A 20,155-nucleotide genomic window follows, 5' to 3' on the forward strand; every position below is an offset into this window, starting at 1 on the left:
TTTTTTTCTTTGAGTGAAAAGAGCTGTATGATAGATATGAAAAGCTGAGAGAGAGTAAGCAGAAGTTACTCTGGATCAAAGATGCTCATCTTAGTAGCTTAAAGGGTGGCCAGGTCATTCTTAAGGATCGGAAGGAAGAATGTGGGTTTGATGAGTGTTTACAGAGATTGCCCAAAATGTGACTGTTTTAGAGGGTTAAAAAGGTAAGCAGGTGTGGTTTAAGGCTGAGGTAGACTTGAACTCAGCTGGAGTTTGGACTGCTGATTTCTGAAATTCTACAGAATTGGAAGTCAGCTCAGGTAAAACTTTTTTAAAAGAGCAAGACCATACTGCCTGAAGCCCATTGTCTTGCTTAACAGCTTTTAGAATCTTAATATTTATTAAGCATTAAGCAGCATTTAAGTAATAAGAAGTCTTTCCTTGGGTATTTTATATGTGTTTTGCCTGTGGTTGTATTCTGTGAAATTCTGTGTGATACCGACTTTACATTGTCTGTTTCATATTTGTATTCATTCTGGTGGATCACTTGATGTTTTTTGTTTTTAGGAAGCAATTTTGAAAAACAGGGCAGGGTTAAACTGAGACAGTTCATGCCTTCTATAAGAAGCCTGAAGAATGTGAAGCAAATTCAAGATTTCTTAAGTGTGGTTTAGTGGTACCACAACCAAGTATGTTGTTTTCCTGCAGAAACAAATCATTAAAAAAACTAAAAAAGCTCTTTTGTTGACGTGTGCTTAGATGGCATGCAGTAACGCTTCAAAGCAGAGGAGGACTTACCTTTTAATATTCCAAGCCTGCACAAACCAATTCAGAAAGTTAAAGGGATTGAATATTTCTTAGTAGGGCATGTTAACAGGGCAGTGAAATGGCATTAATGCAAACTTTGCTTCAAGTAGGAATTAATGGAGCTTCATTGCCACATCAGGTGATGCCAGATCTAAGTATGTCAGCTTGACATAGGCACCTAGGTTTTGGATATAAAATACATCTTTGTAATGTATGTTTGCACATGTAGTTAAAAATAACCTGGGGCCTTTGGTCAGATACAGCAGAAACCCCATGTCTACCCTGATCCTTTAAAAAAAATAAAAATTCACATTGCTGTGGAACAACTACTGTTCTGTGATGAAGTATGGTGTACAAAATGTGCACTTGTCCTATCTCTTGCTGCTTGGGATGATGTACTTGCCATGCTGTAGTGTGGGGGGATGCATTCCCTCAGTTCAAATTCACATCCAGGGCTTAGAGTGCTTTTGTTGTGGCAGAATGTAATCCTGCAGAATTGGGCAGAGGAGAATTTGTGGGAGAGTAGCATGGAACTTTCTGCTGAGACTGATGCTGTCAGTCCATGATAAGATGCATGTGTATCCCCTTTCTGCCTGCCCCCACTTGCTTGTGTTTGCTGGTTACTTGCTGACTACAGTTGCATGGTTTCTAGATTACTGTGAACTAGAATGACTTTGGCACAATCTTATCATTACTTAAAAGGATAATGCAAAACACCACTCACTTTAAGTTGCTGTGTGTCAGCTTCATCAAGGTAATTGCATGTGCATTTATCAATGAGAAATGAAAGATAAGAATCACCTATCTTAAAGACAAGTTTAAGGGCAAGGTGGTAATGAAACAATTTTGCTGCAATTGCTCCAGTATTTGCTTTATTATGTCACTGTAATATAATTCTAAATGCAAATAATTAATACAAAGCATTAAAGCTGAAGGGGGGAAATAGGTGATGTTGCATCTCAGTGAATGTAGTGTATATTCTGTGAAAGAACACCATTAAGAGGTTTGATGCAGGGATTGCAAGTGAATATTTAAGCCACTCAGCATATTTCAATCTTAATAGGATGTGCTGATAGGTCAAAAATGAGATCAGTGGGAGGCAGACTGTGCCATTCATCAGGAATAGAAGTGTATTTTGTATGTTCAGTGAAGGTTCCAAGATGTATTTTTATTACAGATGTAGACAAAATAATAGACCAATTTATATTTATTGATAAGAAATAAACTATCATAAAATAAAAACCATGGTTTAAGTTAAAAACTTCTTTTGTTTAAAACTCTAACTCTTGGACCTTTGTGGTCATGATTTAATTGAAGATATAAATAATTAATGTCTGCCCTTTCATCTGTATTCATGACTTTTTTGCTTCAGATAGTTTAACCATATGCAGTTACATTATCAAGGAAACAAAAACCTGATTTTTAAAGGTAAATAAATCAGGTGTCATGTCTGTTAGGAAAGGAATATACATAGTTGTTTACATATTTAATTAAATAAAATCTTTTCATTTGACAGGATTTGTTTTTAGTGACTCTGAATCAACTGCATTAGAGCAATTTGAAGGTGGCCCTTGTGCAGTGATAGCACCTGTGCAGGTAAGATGCCTTTATTGTGGGAATCGTTTAAAATCAGTGAGCCCAAAATTTGTTCTTTATATATTTGTAGCTGAAATAAAAATGAAAAAATTGCAGGTCAGTTGTATTTTGATTTCCTAATTAAAGTGTGGAGGAGACAAAACATCTGTAAAAAGGCAGGGATGAGCATGGGCTGATTTTGAACTATAAATTTGCAGAAGGACATTTGTTTGAGGAAATGCAGCAGGCTGATCCAAGCAGAAGTAACTTCAAAATCAGGAATGCATTGTAAAAGGGAGAAGGAAAAGATCAGATACAAATTTAATCCTAATCCTTTCATATCTCTTGAATTCCCTGCCTTTAAGGGTAATGTATGTGTCACAGTGTCTGATTTTTTTTTTTTTTTGTAATTTTGTATTAGAAATACTTGAAGTAGTTTATTTTCACATCTAACAATGTTTGCTAAAAAAAATCTGTTTTAAAAAAATATCTGTAATGGGAGAACAGGGTGAATGTGTCAGGAAAGCGGTGAAATCTGAACCAGCTGTTTCTGAGGTGCTAAAAATACCTGATATAGCAAGACTCTGCTTCATTAAGTTTCTTTTTTCATTGTTCCTTCTCTGTGTCTTGGAGTTTTTTGTTTTGCTTTTTTTTAATTGCAGCATTATGTTAGCATTGATGATAAAACAAAGCATAGGAGATGTGGAGATGCGTAGGATTTCTTTAACCTGATCTGCTGGTTATTATTTGAAATAGTTAAAGGAGGTGGGCTTGTTATCTACTAAAGTTAGTGACTAGAGATGTCTTGTAACACTGGTCAGTTATACTGAAAAACATTTGTGCCTCCTTTCCTGCAGTCCTGTGAGTTTGGAGGTGCATATGCCAATATGCACTATGTGCATTTGAGGTGTACTTAAGGTTAAAACTCAGTGGTAGTTACGAGGCCACCTTTGTAGCTGGTTTGACAGGGAAAAGTCAGTAAACAGGGCAGGCACAGAGTCTTGTTCTGAATGGTAAGCAGCTTGAAAGTCTTTTAAAAACATGCAAAAATGCTTTGGTGCTTGTGACATAACGCAAAAGGTAGTGTTTTTATTTTATTGTATTTGTTGTATTTTAATATTATTTTATTCTTTGGTAACAAAGGCATTCCTTTTGAAGAGGCTTTTTACCAGTGAAAAGTCTTCTTGGAGAGACTGTCCAGGTACTCAGACACGTTTTTTCCCCCCCTCGTTTTTTTTTCCATTTTCTTTATTTGTAAAACATACATTAGTTAAAAAAACTTAAAATATGTCACACTTTGTGTTTGTCCATATTATATGTATTCTATGTGCTTCAGAACTCCTATTTGTGAGGTCTGTGCTGGTCCTTAATACTTCTGTGTTCTAGAAGTATTTAATTTAAATCCTTTATTAAGAAAGGGAATGGATTACAAATCCTGTAAAATCACATTTTTCTAAAGACATCCTTATAATCTTTGGTCCAGTATAGTTGAAGAGCAATTAACATTAGTAATTAATGAGATAAAAGTAATAATTATTTAGATCGCATTAATGTATAAAACAGATACTAGTAGCTTATATATGAATGACAATGGTTCTCAGCAATCAGACTCATGTAGGTTTCTGATCTTTCAGAAGAGGAGCAGAAGAACCTTCTCTGTCATACACTATGTGATATTTTGGAAATGGCTTGCTCTGATAATTCTGAGTCATACTGTCTGGCAACATGGATAAGAGGAAAAACAACCGAAGAAACTGCTAGTATTTCTGAAAGTCCTGCAGAATCTAGTCATCAAGAGGAGCAACCTTGTAAGATGCATTTCTGTGCTAAATTACCCATTACTTAATGAAGTATTACATGGTTTTTGAAGGACCACTGCTGTTTTATTAATTCACAGGTGGGGGGGTTTGCCTTTGTGATTCCATTAGCAAAAGACAGATTTTTGTCTGTTGTAATTAGAGGCATTCATCCTTTTTGCTGAAAGCAATGTGATGCCTTATCACTGGAGTTCTAACATGTATGTTTCTTTAGAATTTCAGCAATTTCCATAGTCTTCAATTTTATTTTGTAATTTACTGGGACCTGATGCATCTTTAATTTTGAAACATCTACATGCTTCTTAACACTGGAAGAATTCTTGTCATTTATGACTTCAGAAGAATTTTGTATAAAATTCTCCAATGCTTTATTTATTCTAAATTATTCTGGATCCTCTGTTATGGAGAAGTAGCCTTTTTCCATTTGTCTGTGCAGTACCAAACAATTTAAATCACCTTCTGGTAAATTACCATATTTTTTTTTGTAGTTTGGAAGTTTGGAGTTCTTCAGTTAACTACTTTTTGCAAAATGTCTTCACTTCTTCATGAGTTACTTACATTAAGGATCCAGGAGACATCATCTGTTGCACTAAGATGTGGCATCCAGTCATATCTAACTACTAGAGTCAGTGACATGGGAAGTTTGTGCACATGTGATCAGAGAGATGTATTTATTAATCTTTGAACAGGAAAGATCTCATGTGTTAAAAGATAAGCTGCTTTTTCTTTTGGTTTTTGTTCACAATTTGTGCCTTAAGAAGTATGAAAATCTCTTCACATGAGAACATATTGCTTATAGAGGTGCTATCCTTTGGTGGAAGGAATATGTTATTCATCAGTTTGTGGCATAACTACAAAATAAGAATTGGACAAATAGAATTTATATGTGTGCAGCTAGTTATAGCAATTTGTTGTGCCTGGAGCTCTTTCAAAGTCATCTTCATCTGCTTCTAGCAAGTACTCCCTGTGCTTGAGATGGCTCAAACAATAATAATTAAAATTATATTTAATTGAAAAAACAGACAGTCTGTGCATAAGAGCTCCAAGGTGAGCATTTTTTAAAGAATAAGTATTATAAAGTAAGAAAAAGTATTATAACAGGAAGTTTTATCTGCAACTTTTTTGTTTTATCCTTTGCAAGATAAGGCAGCTGTAACTCTGAAATTTCTTTTTTTCCTTTTTTTAGTTGTCTTGCCAGTGATAGGAAGTTTGTTTTCTAGATGAAGTGAAGCAGAGACTAGTTATCTACAGGATCTTATTAATTAATGTATTGCTTGATTCCAAAGGACTTTTAACTGTAGAAACTGTTCAACAATGTTTTTTAAACATACACTCAAGTTAATAATTACTCTCAACCCTGACACTTATGAACTAATCCATTCTATTACATAACTACATTTTTCATTTTTTCACATTTCTGTGCAAGTCTTCAAGTTCTGCCTGACTTGTCCTTAATAATATGGAATGTGCTCAAGGAAGGCCAGGATATATTTCCACAGCCTGCTTGTGTCATGGGCAATGTTCATTTCTTTCATTGTTTCTAGTCCATATTCCCTGCTAGACACTGAGTGCACCTCTCCTATGTACAGCATTTTGGCTTCTGTGTGTAATACTGTACACTTACTGATTTAAGATCTGTTTTAGTTAGGTTTGGGCTTTTTTTCCCTTCCTCTGTCCTGCTATTTACCTGTAAAACATCTTAACCTGGTTAGGGATGGGACAGAGATGTTGAGGAGAAGATACTGTGAGTAATGTAAAGTTGTGTAGCTGCTATCGCATTTATTTCTTGCTTGGCTGCTGCACTCAATAAAAATAGAAACTGGCATTGTCATAGTTGATAGGACTTAAGAGATGAGTTGGGTGAGCAAGGAGTATTGCAGATACAGTTCCATATGGCAGGTGTTTGAGAATTGAATATGGGGTATGTTTATAACAAAGTAATGAAATATGCTTAGACACAGCATGATACAGTATCATTTTAAAGAATTTCTAAACAATTGTATTTCTCATGCATCTCACATTCTCTTGCTGTTTGTTCTTTTTCGTTCCACTAAGCACTGTCTTTATTTAGCATTGTTTGGGATATGTATGGCTCTACTTCTCTTTAGAATTTCTACTTATTTCCCTTTATTTCAAATAGTAATTATCTTAGCATTTCACTCTGTTCTTTAGTAACAGAATGAAACTGCCTATCATCCTGCTCTGTGAACAAAAGGTGGATTCGAGCACACTTACTGAATGCAATAGTATTTTTCATCTGCTTTTGTGGTGTATAGAAGTCAATTGTTGGCCATGTGTTGGCATTAGTAGTGCAAGTTCCCAGGTTCAAAGATTGCTTTATATGAGTTAGTCCCTCTAACCTTCTGCTTACAAAAACATGTGTTCTTCAAGCAAGGTTAGTTTTTGCAGCATTTTCTGCAATTTAGATTCGTTGTTTCATATTTTATTAAAATGTCTTAAAAATACATTATTTTAAGTCCTATTTTACTCTTGGTAATTTAAGCAATTCCTTATAGTTATTCAAATGACAAAAACTAAAATTTTTAAGGCTGCTGCTGTATTTCTTAAGTAGAAAATGAAAGTATTCTGTTGCTTAAGAATCAGTTCTATTTGCATATAGGGCAAATTAAGTACATCTTTCGAAATGCGATCAGAATAGACATAAAATGCCTTTTGGAGAATTCTGGTGGGAAGAATTGATCAGTGGTACTAGCCCTAATGGCTTCAGATCTTAACTGGATTGTATGCAGCCACATTCTGTAGCTTGGTGATCAAACATTGTTTAAATATTCAGCATCAGGTAGTATCAATCAGAAAGCAGATCTGTCTGTTTTGTGTACTGCTTTACTAGCAGAAAGGTAAAGGAAAGGTATAAAGCCTGTGTTGAACTTGGGAAGACACTAATGCTGTATTTTTTTTATGTCCTGGACACACACTGATTTGAAAGGCTGTTTATCCATTATTGAAAGAAAACAACGGGAACTTATTTAAAAACAGAATGTGTAATGCTGTTTAGAATAATTCTTTTTTCATTTGTAATAAATAACCATTAAAGGGGAAAAAACCAAACTAAATTTCGGTAACCGAGGTATATATTCAAAGAAAAAATACAGCTTACCTACACTGATAAAATGATCCAAATAATCATGCTTGCTTTTCTAGGAAATGGTACTTCTTGTTGACCTCCAAAATTATATCTATAGTATGCATATGCTTGGTGACTTTGTGACAGCCACATTTTGTACAAAATCAACAGCTCAGTATATGACAAATATTTCCAACACGCCAGTGGCTTTGTGCTTTTAATAAATTGATTAGTCCAAATAGAAATGTTCTTACTAATTTGTGTGGTGGAATCTTAATGTTGCAGTAAATTAGTTTATACTAATCATTTAAATTTAAATGTCAGGAGAGGATTAAAAATATAATTAGAGCTTGAAAGTATTCTAGCTTGCTGTGTGTATCTTGTGTCATTTTTTTGCCATGTGTAGTGCTGAAAAGTGTCTCTTGTGTATAGCTGCCTTGGCTGTCGAAGAGCTTGGCTTTGAGCGATTTCATGCATTAATTCAGTAAGTAATATGTTGGAACATTTAAAATACAATATTTTGAAGTTGTATTTATATTCACAGGCCTGGAAAGGGTATGGTGAGGAACTTCTTATGTATTACTCATCAGGTTAAACCTAGATTTCAATTTCTGGTTTGAGGATTTTGTGTTTTTTCTTTGCATTTTTGCCATTTTAAATGGAATTTAATTTTGAGCATAAGTATTAGAATTTAAAATAAAACTGGAGCAATGGAATGTGATAAATTGGCTAGATGGTTTATGCATTTCAAGTTTATGAAAACAGAGTTCTGGGAGTCCAATCAAGATTACCATTTAAGTTAAAGATGATAATCTTCAATAATTATATAATGTCATCAGTACTTTTTCCTGATTTGAGATATCATAATAAATATTTTTTTAAAATGTTTCATATACAAGACTGATTTTTGTTTCTTACTTTAAACACTGTTCTTTTTTGGGGGTCTAAATCCAGAGCTCACAGTTCTAGTTAGCCTTTTATCTTCACAGTGAACAGTTGGGTAAATATTATACAAATCAATCCCCAAACAGTAAATAAAGAGCAGCAGAATTCCAAAAAACATCTAAGATGGAAAATGTTGCTAATTACAACTGAAATAACCACAGTTCATTTTATCAGTGGTAATTATAGTTTAATTTTTAAACCTATTGTCATATAAGGAAATAAGAAAGAGGAGAATATAAAATTTTTATAAACTTAGCTGATCAAAACACTAATTTCCCACCCTTTCTCCTCCTCTCCTGCTCTTCCCTTCAGTCTTTGGACTTGTGGTACTGAATAAATTTTTTTCTGTCATTCTCACTGGGAATCAATACTTTGGCATTTGCCTTTAGTCATGAGATGTATTTCAGAACTGGCTTTTCCTTGCATACCTTGTATGCTGTAGGTACTCTACTGATGACGAAAGGATGTTTAGACATAGAGTATTAGCCAGAGTAAACCCATCTATGGATACATATTTGTAGATCTTTGTTTCTTTTTTAAACAAAGCTTACTAAAAGTGTGCAATAAATCAGAAAGAAAATAATGTACTGTTTGTGTAAGATAAGCTAAGATTATTGTCTAGTTTGAATTACTCAAACTAATGTTTGTGTTCTGAAATGTAATATTTAACTCTAACTACCCAAGGATTTGCAAGTGTGTTGTTTCACTGGGATATTGATGAATTTCTTCCCTTCCTCAGTTTTTATTTCAGTTTTTTTCCTTTTTAAACATATGATCACATGGTGTTACCTTATCATTCAGGCAGTCACCATATTATGCAATAAGATAGTATCCCCAATGTCAATGTACCGCTGTTCAATGTTTTGAACTATTTGCTTTTTCCAGAGCTAGTGTCTTAACAAAGTCAAATTCCTATGGGAAATAAAATAATTGCTTCAAAAGCCTGAAAGGTTGTCTTACCTGGTTAAGCAGAAGGTTTATTTCTCCATTGTTTATGAGCTGAATGTCATTCAGAACACTGTATAATGTAAATGTTATTTTGGTGACATAGTCTATTTGCAATTTCAGTAACAGTGTTTTATGGAATTATAGTAGTGGTGCAAGCCACTCAGCTCTTTCCCTTGTATATGTAACTTTATGGTTAGTGTTTGCATATAAAAATAGTTCATTTTTGCATTTTGCTCCAGAATTATTTATCATCTGCAGATGGCAGTTACCATAACTCTAGAGGATCTGCTGTGTCGTTCTGTATATAACACCAGAGCTGTTCTACTTTGATATTTTCATGTTAGGTGTTAGTAATTCTTGGTAGTGCTTTGTGACACTATTCTATTGCTTCATCTAAATACATACTTCTCTTCTGTTGTTTGTTTGTTATTGTTTTTTGTCTGTAGCAAACGAGCATTCAAAAGCTTCCCTGAACTGAAGGCTGCAGTTTGGGATCAATATTCAGCATGGACAAACAGATTTGGAGTATTGCTCTTTCTGTATTCTGTAATACTGATAAAGGTTTGTGGGTTGCTTGATGTATTTTTTGGGTGGGTTTTATTTCTTTGTTATGAGAAAGTTTGATCATGTAACCCTTTTTCTGCAAAAGGTGAATAAATAAACTGATGAACTAAGTCAAGTCCAGATAAATGGATGAAATGGTATCTTCATCTATGTTACATACAGTTCCAGGTTAAAAATTTGAAAGGCTTAGTCCTTTGGTTTTTCTGGGTTCTGTTTTGTCGTTTTCTCTTTTGATCTGGGAGACTTACACATTTTGAAAACATCCTTCTTTGCAGGATGTTTGAAAACATCTTCCTTTGAAGAGAAAGCAGCCTGTTATCAGTTCATGTAAAAACATCAGCCTCCCAATGTTTCACTGTTGCATTCTGTTGTATAAATGTTGCAGCTCATTCCTTAAGACAGAAAAATTGTTTCTAATTTTTCTACAGGGTATAGAAAACATAAAAAATGAAATTGAAGATGCAACTGAGCCATTGATAGATCCTGTTTATGGTCATGGAAGGTAAAAAAGTTTGGTACCACTTAAAATAGATTTTTGGGCTAATTCTGGTCTTCTGTAACTGATCATTCTTTTAGGAAGTTACTGACATTGAAAGAGATACTCAATTGTAACTTAAAAATAACTAAAAGCAACACTGAAAGGTGTGTCTATTTCACTGCTAACTCCTATTAGTACATCAGTTCTGAGGAAATGCTTCTATTCTCGTTGAATTTTCAGATGCATAATTGTCAAATTCAGGCCTACATTCTATATCAAGTTCGTGTTTGAAAGAGAAGAGATGATAATTAGCATTCCTGAATTAAAATACACACTAGTTAATGGAAAATAGTTACAAAATGTCTGCTTGGGTAATCCAATAATTTTTTTTATTTTGTTATAGAAAACCACATTTTTTTGAAATAAATTTCACATCCTTTTTCATTTCTTATTTCTCACATATTTTCTTTCTGTTGTGTAGCCAAAGTTTGATTAATCTGCTGTTGACTGGACATGCTGTTTCTAATGTGTGGGATGGAGACAGAGAATGCTCAGGAATGAGTAAGTTGGTGCTAGTTTATGCTTGTTATTTTTACATATTCTGAGATGCTGACCTATAGATTTAGAATATATTCCATTTCTGTTTTGTTAGTCTCCTTGTTTACTGTCCTTTGAATTAAGTAGACTTCAAATGGAAATAAAGCATACTGCACAAAATTGATGTTAGTATCAGTGAATACAGGATTGTCAGCTACAAGTTGAACGTAGACATTACCTGATGACCTGGATGATGGAAGGGAGTGCAGGCTCTATAATTTGGGAAGTTTGAAGACAAGGCCACCATTCAAAACAGCCACATCAAACTAGAGAAGTGGACTGACAGTAATGTCCCGAGATGCACCCGAGTCCTACACCCAGGATGGAATATACCCGTGGAACAGCACTGGCTGGCTGGGAAGCAGCCTTGTAGAAAAGGACCCAAGGCCCCTGTGGGCAGTGAGTTGTGCTCAGTGTCCTTCTGGCAAAGAAGGGCTGTGTAGGAGGGTGGTCGGCAGCTGAAGAGAAATGGTGGTTCTTTCCCTCTCTCTGGCACTTGTGGGACCACCTATGGAGTGGTGTGTCCAGTTTTGGGCTCCCCAATACAAGGAAGACATTAACATAGTGGAGTGATTCAGTGGAGGCTCATGATTAGAGGACTTTTGTGGTTTTGGGGTTTCATTTTACAAATAGAGATTATATGAAAACAGGAACAGTTTGAATTGTTCACATCTCCTCTTTAACTGCTACAAAATCAATCTCGGGTTCATCAGCATGTTTCTTACAATGATTTTCCATCATCTAAGTCAGCACATAAAATATTTACTTGAAATGAGGTTCATGCAAGACCTGAATCAAAATGCTCTGGTTTGATGATGAACAAGTAATATAATCTCCCTTGAGAGATCTTAGACCTGCACTTGGTTATGATTTCATGTAGCCTGTGCTTTCAGACTTACAGAATGTCATTTGAATATTCTATTTAACTTCCCTCTATTTGACATTGTTGTCATTTATCCCCCCTGTTTCTAATAGAAATGTGTTTCAATTAGCCTTCTGGGTTTTATCTGTATGTTTTCTTCAGTATTTTTAATTTTCTCTTTTTGATTATGATATATCAGTCTCAATTTTTAGATTATGATTAATCAATCAATCTGAATTTTTGAGGAGCTTTCCTTTGCATTAGGCTAAGTTGCTGTTCCGCAATTCAGTATATTGGTTTTGAAAACTGTGAGTTCATTCCCTCATTTGCCTTACAGATTATCTTTATTTCTTAGTTATCCAAGTTGGATTTTTTTTCTTTTCTGAGAATGCTGAACTTGCTTTGGACACAGTACTGGACAACATTTAGGTTCTCAGTCTGTTCTGCCCTAAAAACCTAGAACAAGAACTCCCATAGAGTCTGTCGTTTTGTGGAGAGCAGAGGAACAGAAAATGATCTTTAGTAGTTCTTAAGGATCTGATATTATGTGTCCTGTTAGTTTTTCTGACCAGTCAAGTAATTGGATTTTATATTGGGAGCCCTCCATTTTCTTGAAGCCATTGGATAATTGCAGCCAGAACATGCTTATACACAGTTTTAAGTCTATAACCATATTTGTTACAGTCTATCAAAAAGAAAGCTAAAGAGCAGTTGGTACTGTTCACAACTTCTTAGGGTAGGCTGAATTTTGGATACATTACCACATTTCCTTTATATAGAAATTATTTTTGTCATCTTCTTTGAGTGTTTCTCTTGGATTTTGTTTTTCTTCGTGTGTAAAATCTTCAGCTTCTACATGAAAACCACAATGCTTATGAGCTTTTCATGTAGAAGGTTTGAAGGTATCAAAATAACAAGGACTGAATACTGTTTTATTCAGAAGTTATCTGAAGTCACTTTACCTCTTTTTCAACTATTTAGATAAGCAGTTTTTAATTATTGAATAATTAAAATTATTTATAAGCCATTTTAAAGGCACTGCCAGTAATTTCAGCAGTGATGAAAGAACAGACTGAATTCCAAACTTGAGGAATTACCATATCTTTGCAGATTGTACTCAGAGCACTGGCTCTCACAATATTGCATCTTTTCCAAATAGGGTACGAGTTACTAAGTGGAATTGTTCTTGGCTACTGGTGGTAAAAATGCCAGTGAAATGTTATCTCTTCTTTGACCATCTACATGTTCTCCTTTAAACCTTTCTTCTTATTCTGATCTCTTCTCTTGCCACAGCTATCCGCGTTGTGAAGATATGGGGAGGTAGTTGGTATTTTTACTGCTTTTTTAGGGCTGTTCCTCCATGCGCTGTAGCAGTTCCTGTGAACGCAGCCAGGGCTGGAACCGCTTTTCCCGGGCGGTGCCAGGCATTTGTGGGGCTGCTGTGGCCGCTGGGTGGCGCTGTGCTGATGCGGATGGAAACAGAAATGGGTTCAGAAATTTGAGTCCTTTGCAAGAGAAACTAACTTTGTGACAAGAGGCATAAATATTCATTTTCTTAGTTGATCTTTGGTGTTATCAGATGTCTTCCAGTCATCTTCTCTCTTTGTGGGGTGAGGTTATTCACAGAATTAACTTTGATTTAGTGCAGCTAGTCTCCTTTTGTTTCTTAGTCAATCATCTGAGAATAGTGTTTGCTTTTGTGTCTCTCCTCTCTGTTGTCTAATTCTGAAGGAGGCATGGGTAGATCAGGGACTACAAGCTGAAGTTAACCTAGGAGCTTCCTACACAAATACACAGTCTGTGTATCTTGACTACTAACTATTCAGAATAATCACACTGTGTGGCTACTGTTGTAGCCAGAATCACAGCACTCTCTAGTTATCAGAGTTCTCATCTAGTTATCTCTCAGGGGAACAAAGTACTTAATCTCAATCAAAGTATTAATACTTAATAGCATTATGTTGAATAATTTTCTGAATAGTAAATATTATTTACATGTGACTTAGTTGTTCTGGGCCCAGGTATTGGCTCCTACATCTGAAGCCCTTGTTTAGCAGACAGAACTTTATATTGGTTTTTGTTACTGGTTTTAAGAAATATGTGATGCATAAAATTATTTCTCTAATGTACTGTTGCTTACTTCTGCCACTTGTTTCCTTCATTGCACATATAAATGTGTTATTTCTGTATGTTAGCTGCTCCCTAGTTTGCAGGATTCTTCACTAGTTTTTTTTAATTGGGCTGTAGCTCTCTTTCCCCCAGCTCAAAGGATGAATTGTCTCAGCATATGGCAATTTATAGCCACTCAGCTATTAGCCAGGGAGATAATGGAGTTTTGCCGAGGATAATTTGTGCACCTCTGAATATTTTAATTCCAAGTGAGTTTGAAGGTAATCTGTGAAAGCCCAGCTTTCAGATCAAAGAATTCTACACTGCAGAGAGCCTTTTAATATGTATTGCTCATGCTCTAAGGAAGGGGTACTTCCAGACACAAAGATAGTGAACAAGCTCATGTTTGTAAGTTTTTTGGGTTTTGATTTTCAGAATTGGATATATGGGGACTTTTTCTTAATAGTAAAGGGAAAAATTAAACCATTACTAGAATAACTGTTCTGCACTGTTGCAAAGTTCAGTGAGGTAAACTTGAAGTTGGTGACGGGAGTATAGCATGCCTGGTGCTGCAGAGTTCACTTCTGTAAATCCAGGAATCTTTTAAATTCAGAATGGTTTCTATGGTCCTGAGGCTTTAGCCCATGGATAAAGATGTCATTTTTATGCTGTTGTACACAGATGACTGGTGTTAAAAATTATGGTTGAGAATTAGCGTTTTAGAGGGAACTTTCAAATATGGAAGTCAGTGTTCAACAAAGTAAAAGAAGTCTAGATATTCCTAAATTGATCACAGTGTGTGCTTCAAGTATGTACTGCTCTTGTTAGTGTTTGGGGATCTAGCAGAGCTATTCTAAGCAGACAGTACTTGGAACTCCTTAGATGATGTATACAAAAGCCCAGAGCTTCTTCCAGATCTTTGTAATTTGGTTCAAAGCTTGAATTTTGAAGTACTTTCTCTTTATTTATATTAGAGGACCTCAAGGTTCTGTAAATGCTCTTCCAATCAGTAGTACATAAATATTTCAGCTATTTCTGTCAGCTGTGTGTGTTTGAGCGCTTTAAATGGAAGTCAGTATTGAAAATCAGATTAGTTTTTCTGCTTAAAAAATTACTATTTCAAAAATTTTGTTTTAATATTCAGAATGTGAAATGGTTAAGATAAATATGGCCAAGGAACTCTAAGAAAAAAGAGGGAGAGAGGAAAAAACATTTATTTAAGCATGTATATTGGATTTTCTCTTCTTGAAGATAGCTGTTCTTCTTAGATTTTTCTAAGAATAATTGCGATGTAAATTTTAAGTACAATTTACAATTTGTAACTCCTACAAAGTCCAATAGGTTTTTAAGAGACTATCAACAGGAACCTCTTAAAACCTTATTTTATAATCTTATATGTTCTTATTTTATTGAGATCTTATTTACAGAGATCTTGTTTTATAGAGAGGGAAGTTACAATTTTTGACTTTATCTTGATGATTTGCTATTGTTACTACAACTGCTTGTTTTCTTTTGAACAGAACTTCTTGGTATACACAAACAGGCAACAGTAGGCTTTTTGACATTGATGGAATCACTGAGATACTGTAAGGTAAGGTGTTTTCTACATGATTTAAAATTTTGTTTCATTAAGGTGTTGTGGGCTTTTTTAACAGTATTACTGAAAACTTTACTATGTACTATTGGAGATCTTAAAGAACTTTCAAATAATGTCCAAATTCATATATTAAGACAAATATATAAAATTTTTAAATGCATCTTACTGGGTATATGTTGGTTGATGTTATTTAAATTAGAATTTTATTGCATCACTTGACTATTGCTAGTCAGAAGCTTAAGTTTTTACTGAAATAATTCTAGCTAAAGTTTTGTAGATGGTTTGAAAACTGTGAAGTCCCAAAATGGCTTGCTGTTATGTTGCAATTTTATTGATCTGTATTTATGCTTTCACTGTTTTTTATTTAAAATAAATATCCGTAAGTAAAAATGATAAAACTACTATTAAGCAACTGTATTCTAAATATAATATATTCAAAATTTAAAAGGTATTTTATGTATTTATCTCTGAACATTTGAAAGTTGCTGATGTTCACCTTAGTCCATATTGTTTCTTACTATTGTGTCAGAATTTCTTGATTTCTGGTTTTTATTTGAGAAATTCTGTGCTTTACTGTTACGGTTTAACTCCAAGTCCCACATACTTGCTCACTTGCTCCCCCAGCAGCAGGATCAGGGAGAGAATTAGAAGGGTTCAAGCTGAAAAACTCATGGGTCGAGATAAAAGCAGTTTAGTAGGGAAAACAAAAGCCACATACACGGGCAAAGCAAAACGAGAAATTAATTATGGATTTTGATGGACAGGCAGGCATTCAGCTGTGTCCAGGATAACACACCCCCATCAAGTGTAACAGTTACTTGGCATCACTCCAAATGTCCTCCCATTCCTCCTTCTTCCCTCCCACTTTATATCCTTTGGTCACTTTGGGTCACCTGTCCCAGCTGTGTCTCCTCCCAGCCTCCCTTGGCAGTGTGGCTGTAAAAAAGCAGAACCTTGGATCCGTGTAAGCTCTGCTCAGCAGCAACAAAAACATCTCTATATTGTCAACCCTGTGTTCAGCACGAATTCAGAACACAGCCCCATACCAGACACTCTGAAGAAAATAAACTCTATTCCATTCCAAAGCAGCACATTCCACCCCTTATTCCGTACCATTTATGTCATACTCAGGTCCCACACTGGTCAGTACAACCTCATTAACCACCACTTCCCTTTCCACCCTTTGATCCAAAATATATCTGTCATTCCCTTAGTCTGACCACCCTGCTGAATGTCTGTACAATGTCCATGAAATGTCCTTTGAGTTTATTTAGTCCATGGCTTTGGGCTCCATCTGTTCTGGTGGTCACTCAGGATAGGAGATGTGGTGCTGTGTGGAGTCATTGAGCACCAAAGCCAGGTCCGGTCAGGTCGCTGCTGTGCTGCATCTGCTTCTTGTAAGACTGTTCCTCCATTGGTTCAGGTGGTTCCTGTTACAGTAATTCCTGTAACAGCAACTCAAATCATGGCTTACAGCAAATTGAAGACATCCATTACAACCTCCACTCTTGGTCCTTTTAAGCCAGGTTATCTATTCTAATGCTGCAATGAACCCCTTTGCTTGTTCCCAGCCTGGCTGCAGCAGTGAGGAGTTGGTACCATTAATTAGTACAGTCTGTATGCTGGTCCTCTATGGGCTGCAAGGGAATTTGTGCTTCACCTCTTCCAGCCTGGGGTCCCACCCATGGGCAACAGTCCTCCCTGAGCTTATCCAGTATCCCCTATGGGGTCACAGGTCCTGGCTGTTCTACTATTGAAACAGCATTAATACTCTTTAATTCCTGAACCTTTTAGGTTGTTCTTTGATTTCCTTATTTTCTGTATTAAATTCCTTTAGTTTATCTCAGAGTTAAAAAGAATAATGTAGTTGGCAGAATGTTGGTGTACTGACTGCAACTGGCTGAATATTTATTAAATAAATGTCAATTCTGAATTAATTGATCCAAAACCAGTTAATAAATCAAGTAAACTTCTACCTTTCATTAGCATCTGATTATAGTATTGTTAAGCATAGTACTTGTCTGCAAGCTTTTATTAAACATTTTATATCAGTGAAGTCCTAACTGTTCTGAAAACTGACTAACTAAATTTTTATTAATTTGGTGACTAATTATATGACCTTTCTGGGTTTGCTTTGTATTTCTCATTTTGCTGTACCTTTTTAGGTTGGCTCCTATTTGAAATCTCCAAAATTTCCCATTTGGATACTTGGCAGTGAAACACACCTCACAGTCTTCTTTGCCAAGGTATGTTAGAGATGGTTTTGGTAACCTCAGGCAGATAAACACTACATAAATTCTTGCTACAAGGTGACTTTTATGTGGCTTCAATGTAAAAACATAATCACTATAACTATTAATTAAGCCTTTCCTTGGAGGCAGAGTTGTTCCCATACTTCAGCAATATTTTATAACTTGCAGTGTGAAGTCTTCCAGTTTTAGCTTAATTTATTGGGCTGGGAGTAGTTTATGCTTTGGAGCACCATGCTTGGGATAAGTACTGTCTTAAATTTCTGTAGTGTAAGAGAGATTTATGTAGTAGTTTCATCTCCCTGACAGTAGTTTCACAACTTTTAATCTGTAGTTGGTTGTTCTAGATTTAAAATAGATATCAGGACTGTTACAATAATTCTTTATATATATATGCTGTCAGATATCTACTGTAGCACGTGAAACATAAAATGCTTTTGGGAGGACTCTCAGTTTAAAATCTTAGACCAGATTTTCCAAGGAGACAATTTCTGTTTCTTTAGTTGAAGATTGCAAGTTGTTTACCTTAAATTTTATTTTTATAGAACACTTGTTTCTGATTAAAAATTTTACTGAAACTTTGAATAGTACCCTACTAGTATAATTATTGGTATATATTAGAAGTTAACTTCCCAGTACCTAATATCTTAAAAAGTTAATTAAAACTTTAACTATAAATCTTGAAAATAAATACTGGAATATATGACAAAGATAAAAGTGTAAATTCTCAAACTGTGGAATTTCTTTAAGTAAAACTTTTGCCTAATCTTTAGAAAGACAGAACAGATGCCTAGATTTTTCTTACTGAGAAGCAGACCTCCACAATATATTGAAAGTTTGTGTAGTAGTATATTTTTAAACTTTAAACTTAAATTTTAAAATATCCTTGAAATGAATAAGCCTGTTTTACACATTGATTTTTTTTTTTTTTTTTTTTTTTTTTGCAAATTAATTCCTAATGTCAGAAAATATTCTTTCTTCCTTACTCCATGAAATAGAAAAGTCCTTATTCACCTTTGGGTATTTGTTTTCTGCTTTACTCTCTCCCCAATCTTTCCTAGTAAAGGAATCTTGAAATTTTATCCCCAGTTTTTCTGAATGATATCATCAAAGTCAGTACCATATAGACAGCAGTGTGATGCAAATAGATATAATTGCTCTGTTAATGCCTGTCCAGCATTCCTGTCACAATGTTAATACAGCTAATGTTCAGTGTCTACAGAGGCCATTTCCCGACAGAAATCCACTTCTGATGCTCTTTCTTTTAGGATGCTGAAGGCTGTTTCCTGGGTTTAGAGTAACTGGGTATCAATATCTGGTGTCTCCAGTTGGTTGGAGCAGAGATGTCAGCTGCAGTGAAAATACAAATAGTGTTGACAATCAGTTATTGCATCAATTGAAGCTACATGTCAAAAACTACAGGGAGAAACTTGAGTTTGTTGCCAATGGTTAATCAGCGAGTTGTTAAAGTAGCATGTGTAGTTGTGTAAATGGTGTTTGATACTGAGGATGTAGCTTCTAGTTTGGTGAGTTTAATTACATTAGAAGGAAATGTTCAGAATGGAAAGAGAAAAATGAACTGTGGAGCTAAAACCAGTGAAGAGTAAATTTTAAAAAAACACAAATTTTAATTCTTTCAAGCTGCATATATTTTACAGGTGCATAAAGCCTTATTTTTAAATAGAATAATATTAGGCAATTATTTATTATTCTATTAAGCAGAAGGTAGTCAGTTTTGTCATTAACTGAGTAATTTGGTCTAGAAATCTGGAAACAGCAATCTTCCTAGGCTACTGTTGCTATAGACAGCTAGCATGGGAAAATAAGGGAACAGAACAGAATCTTCATTTCCTTGAGCATGGTGGTTTAACATGCAAAAGGTTTTACTCATATTCTGCATACTGCTCTACATAAAGAAATAAAACTGGCTGCTGTTCTTTAGTATTTAGATGTTTGACTCATATTTTTTACATTAGATGAATGATAAATGTTTTTCTGCTATCAGTGGAATGAACAATAAACCACCACACTTTTTTTTATCTCAGAACATTTTGATTTAAATATTGTAGACTTCTATTGTTGTCTGCCGGAATACATTTGCACTGCCCTGAATGTGGACCATTCTTTTAGCTGTGACTATGAGAAATGTTTCATTTTGTAAAATAAATTATTCTGTTCATAGCTGCCATTCTAAAACTCTATATATTTTCAATGGATTTTAATATGCAAAATGCATCACAGTATCTTTGGCTGAAGGTCACACTTATAGCTTAAAGTGAAAATTAATTTGCTGAAGTGTGTAATTGGGCTTAAGCTCTCTTATAACTGCTGCTGCATGAAGTAGCTGTAGACAGAGACAGGTGAGTCAATTCCTAGTTTTATGACAAGTCTACAGTGGGTCAGCAGTTTCTCCTGTTACTAAAAGAGTAAGTTTTCTTCTATGTGCATGGTCTTCATCTCCACATCTTGATTGTCATAGCATTTCTGTACATACCCAGTGAGTTATTAACCTTTATTAACCTTATTTTAGTACAGAGATTGGG

At 35.0% G+C, this 20,155-nt stretch overlaps 1 protein-coding gene across 3 annotated transcripts in view; it reads left to right on the top strand.

The window, feature by feature from the left end:
- MINDY3 (MINDY lysine 48 deubiquitinase 3) overlaps positions 1–20,155 on the top strand; it is a 50,083-nt gene that overhangs the window by 4,427 nt on the left and 25,501 nt on the right. For all 3 annotated transcript variants that reach the window (XM_021551759.3, XM_085566206.1, XM_085566202.1), the window contains 9 exons: positions 2,303–2,382; positions 3,505–3,562; positions 3,996–4,169; positions 7,696–7,747; positions 9,603–9,717; positions 10,149–10,222; positions 10,680–10,759; positions 15,287–15,357; positions 17,529–17,609. In XM_021551759.3, coding sequence (XP_021407434.2) covers positions 2,303–2,382; positions 3,505–3,562; positions 3,996–4,169; positions 7,696–7,747; positions 9,603–9,717; positions 10,149–10,222; positions 10,680–10,759; positions 15,287–15,357; positions 17,529–17,609 — 785 coding nt within the window. The remainder of the gene's footprint in view (positions 1–2,302; positions 2,383–3,504; positions 3,563–3,995; positions 4,170–7,695; positions 7,748–9,602; positions 9,718–10,148; positions 10,223–10,679; positions 10,760–15,286; positions 15,358–17,528; positions 17,610–20,155) is intronic.

Source organism: Lonchura striata, chromosome 2, assembly GCF_050655825.1.
Source record: "Lonchura striata isolate lonStrDom1 chromosome 2, ASM5065582v1, whole genome shotgun sequence".
NCBI lineage: Eukaryota > Metazoa > Chordata > Aves > Passeriformes > Estrildidae > Lonchura > Lonchura striata.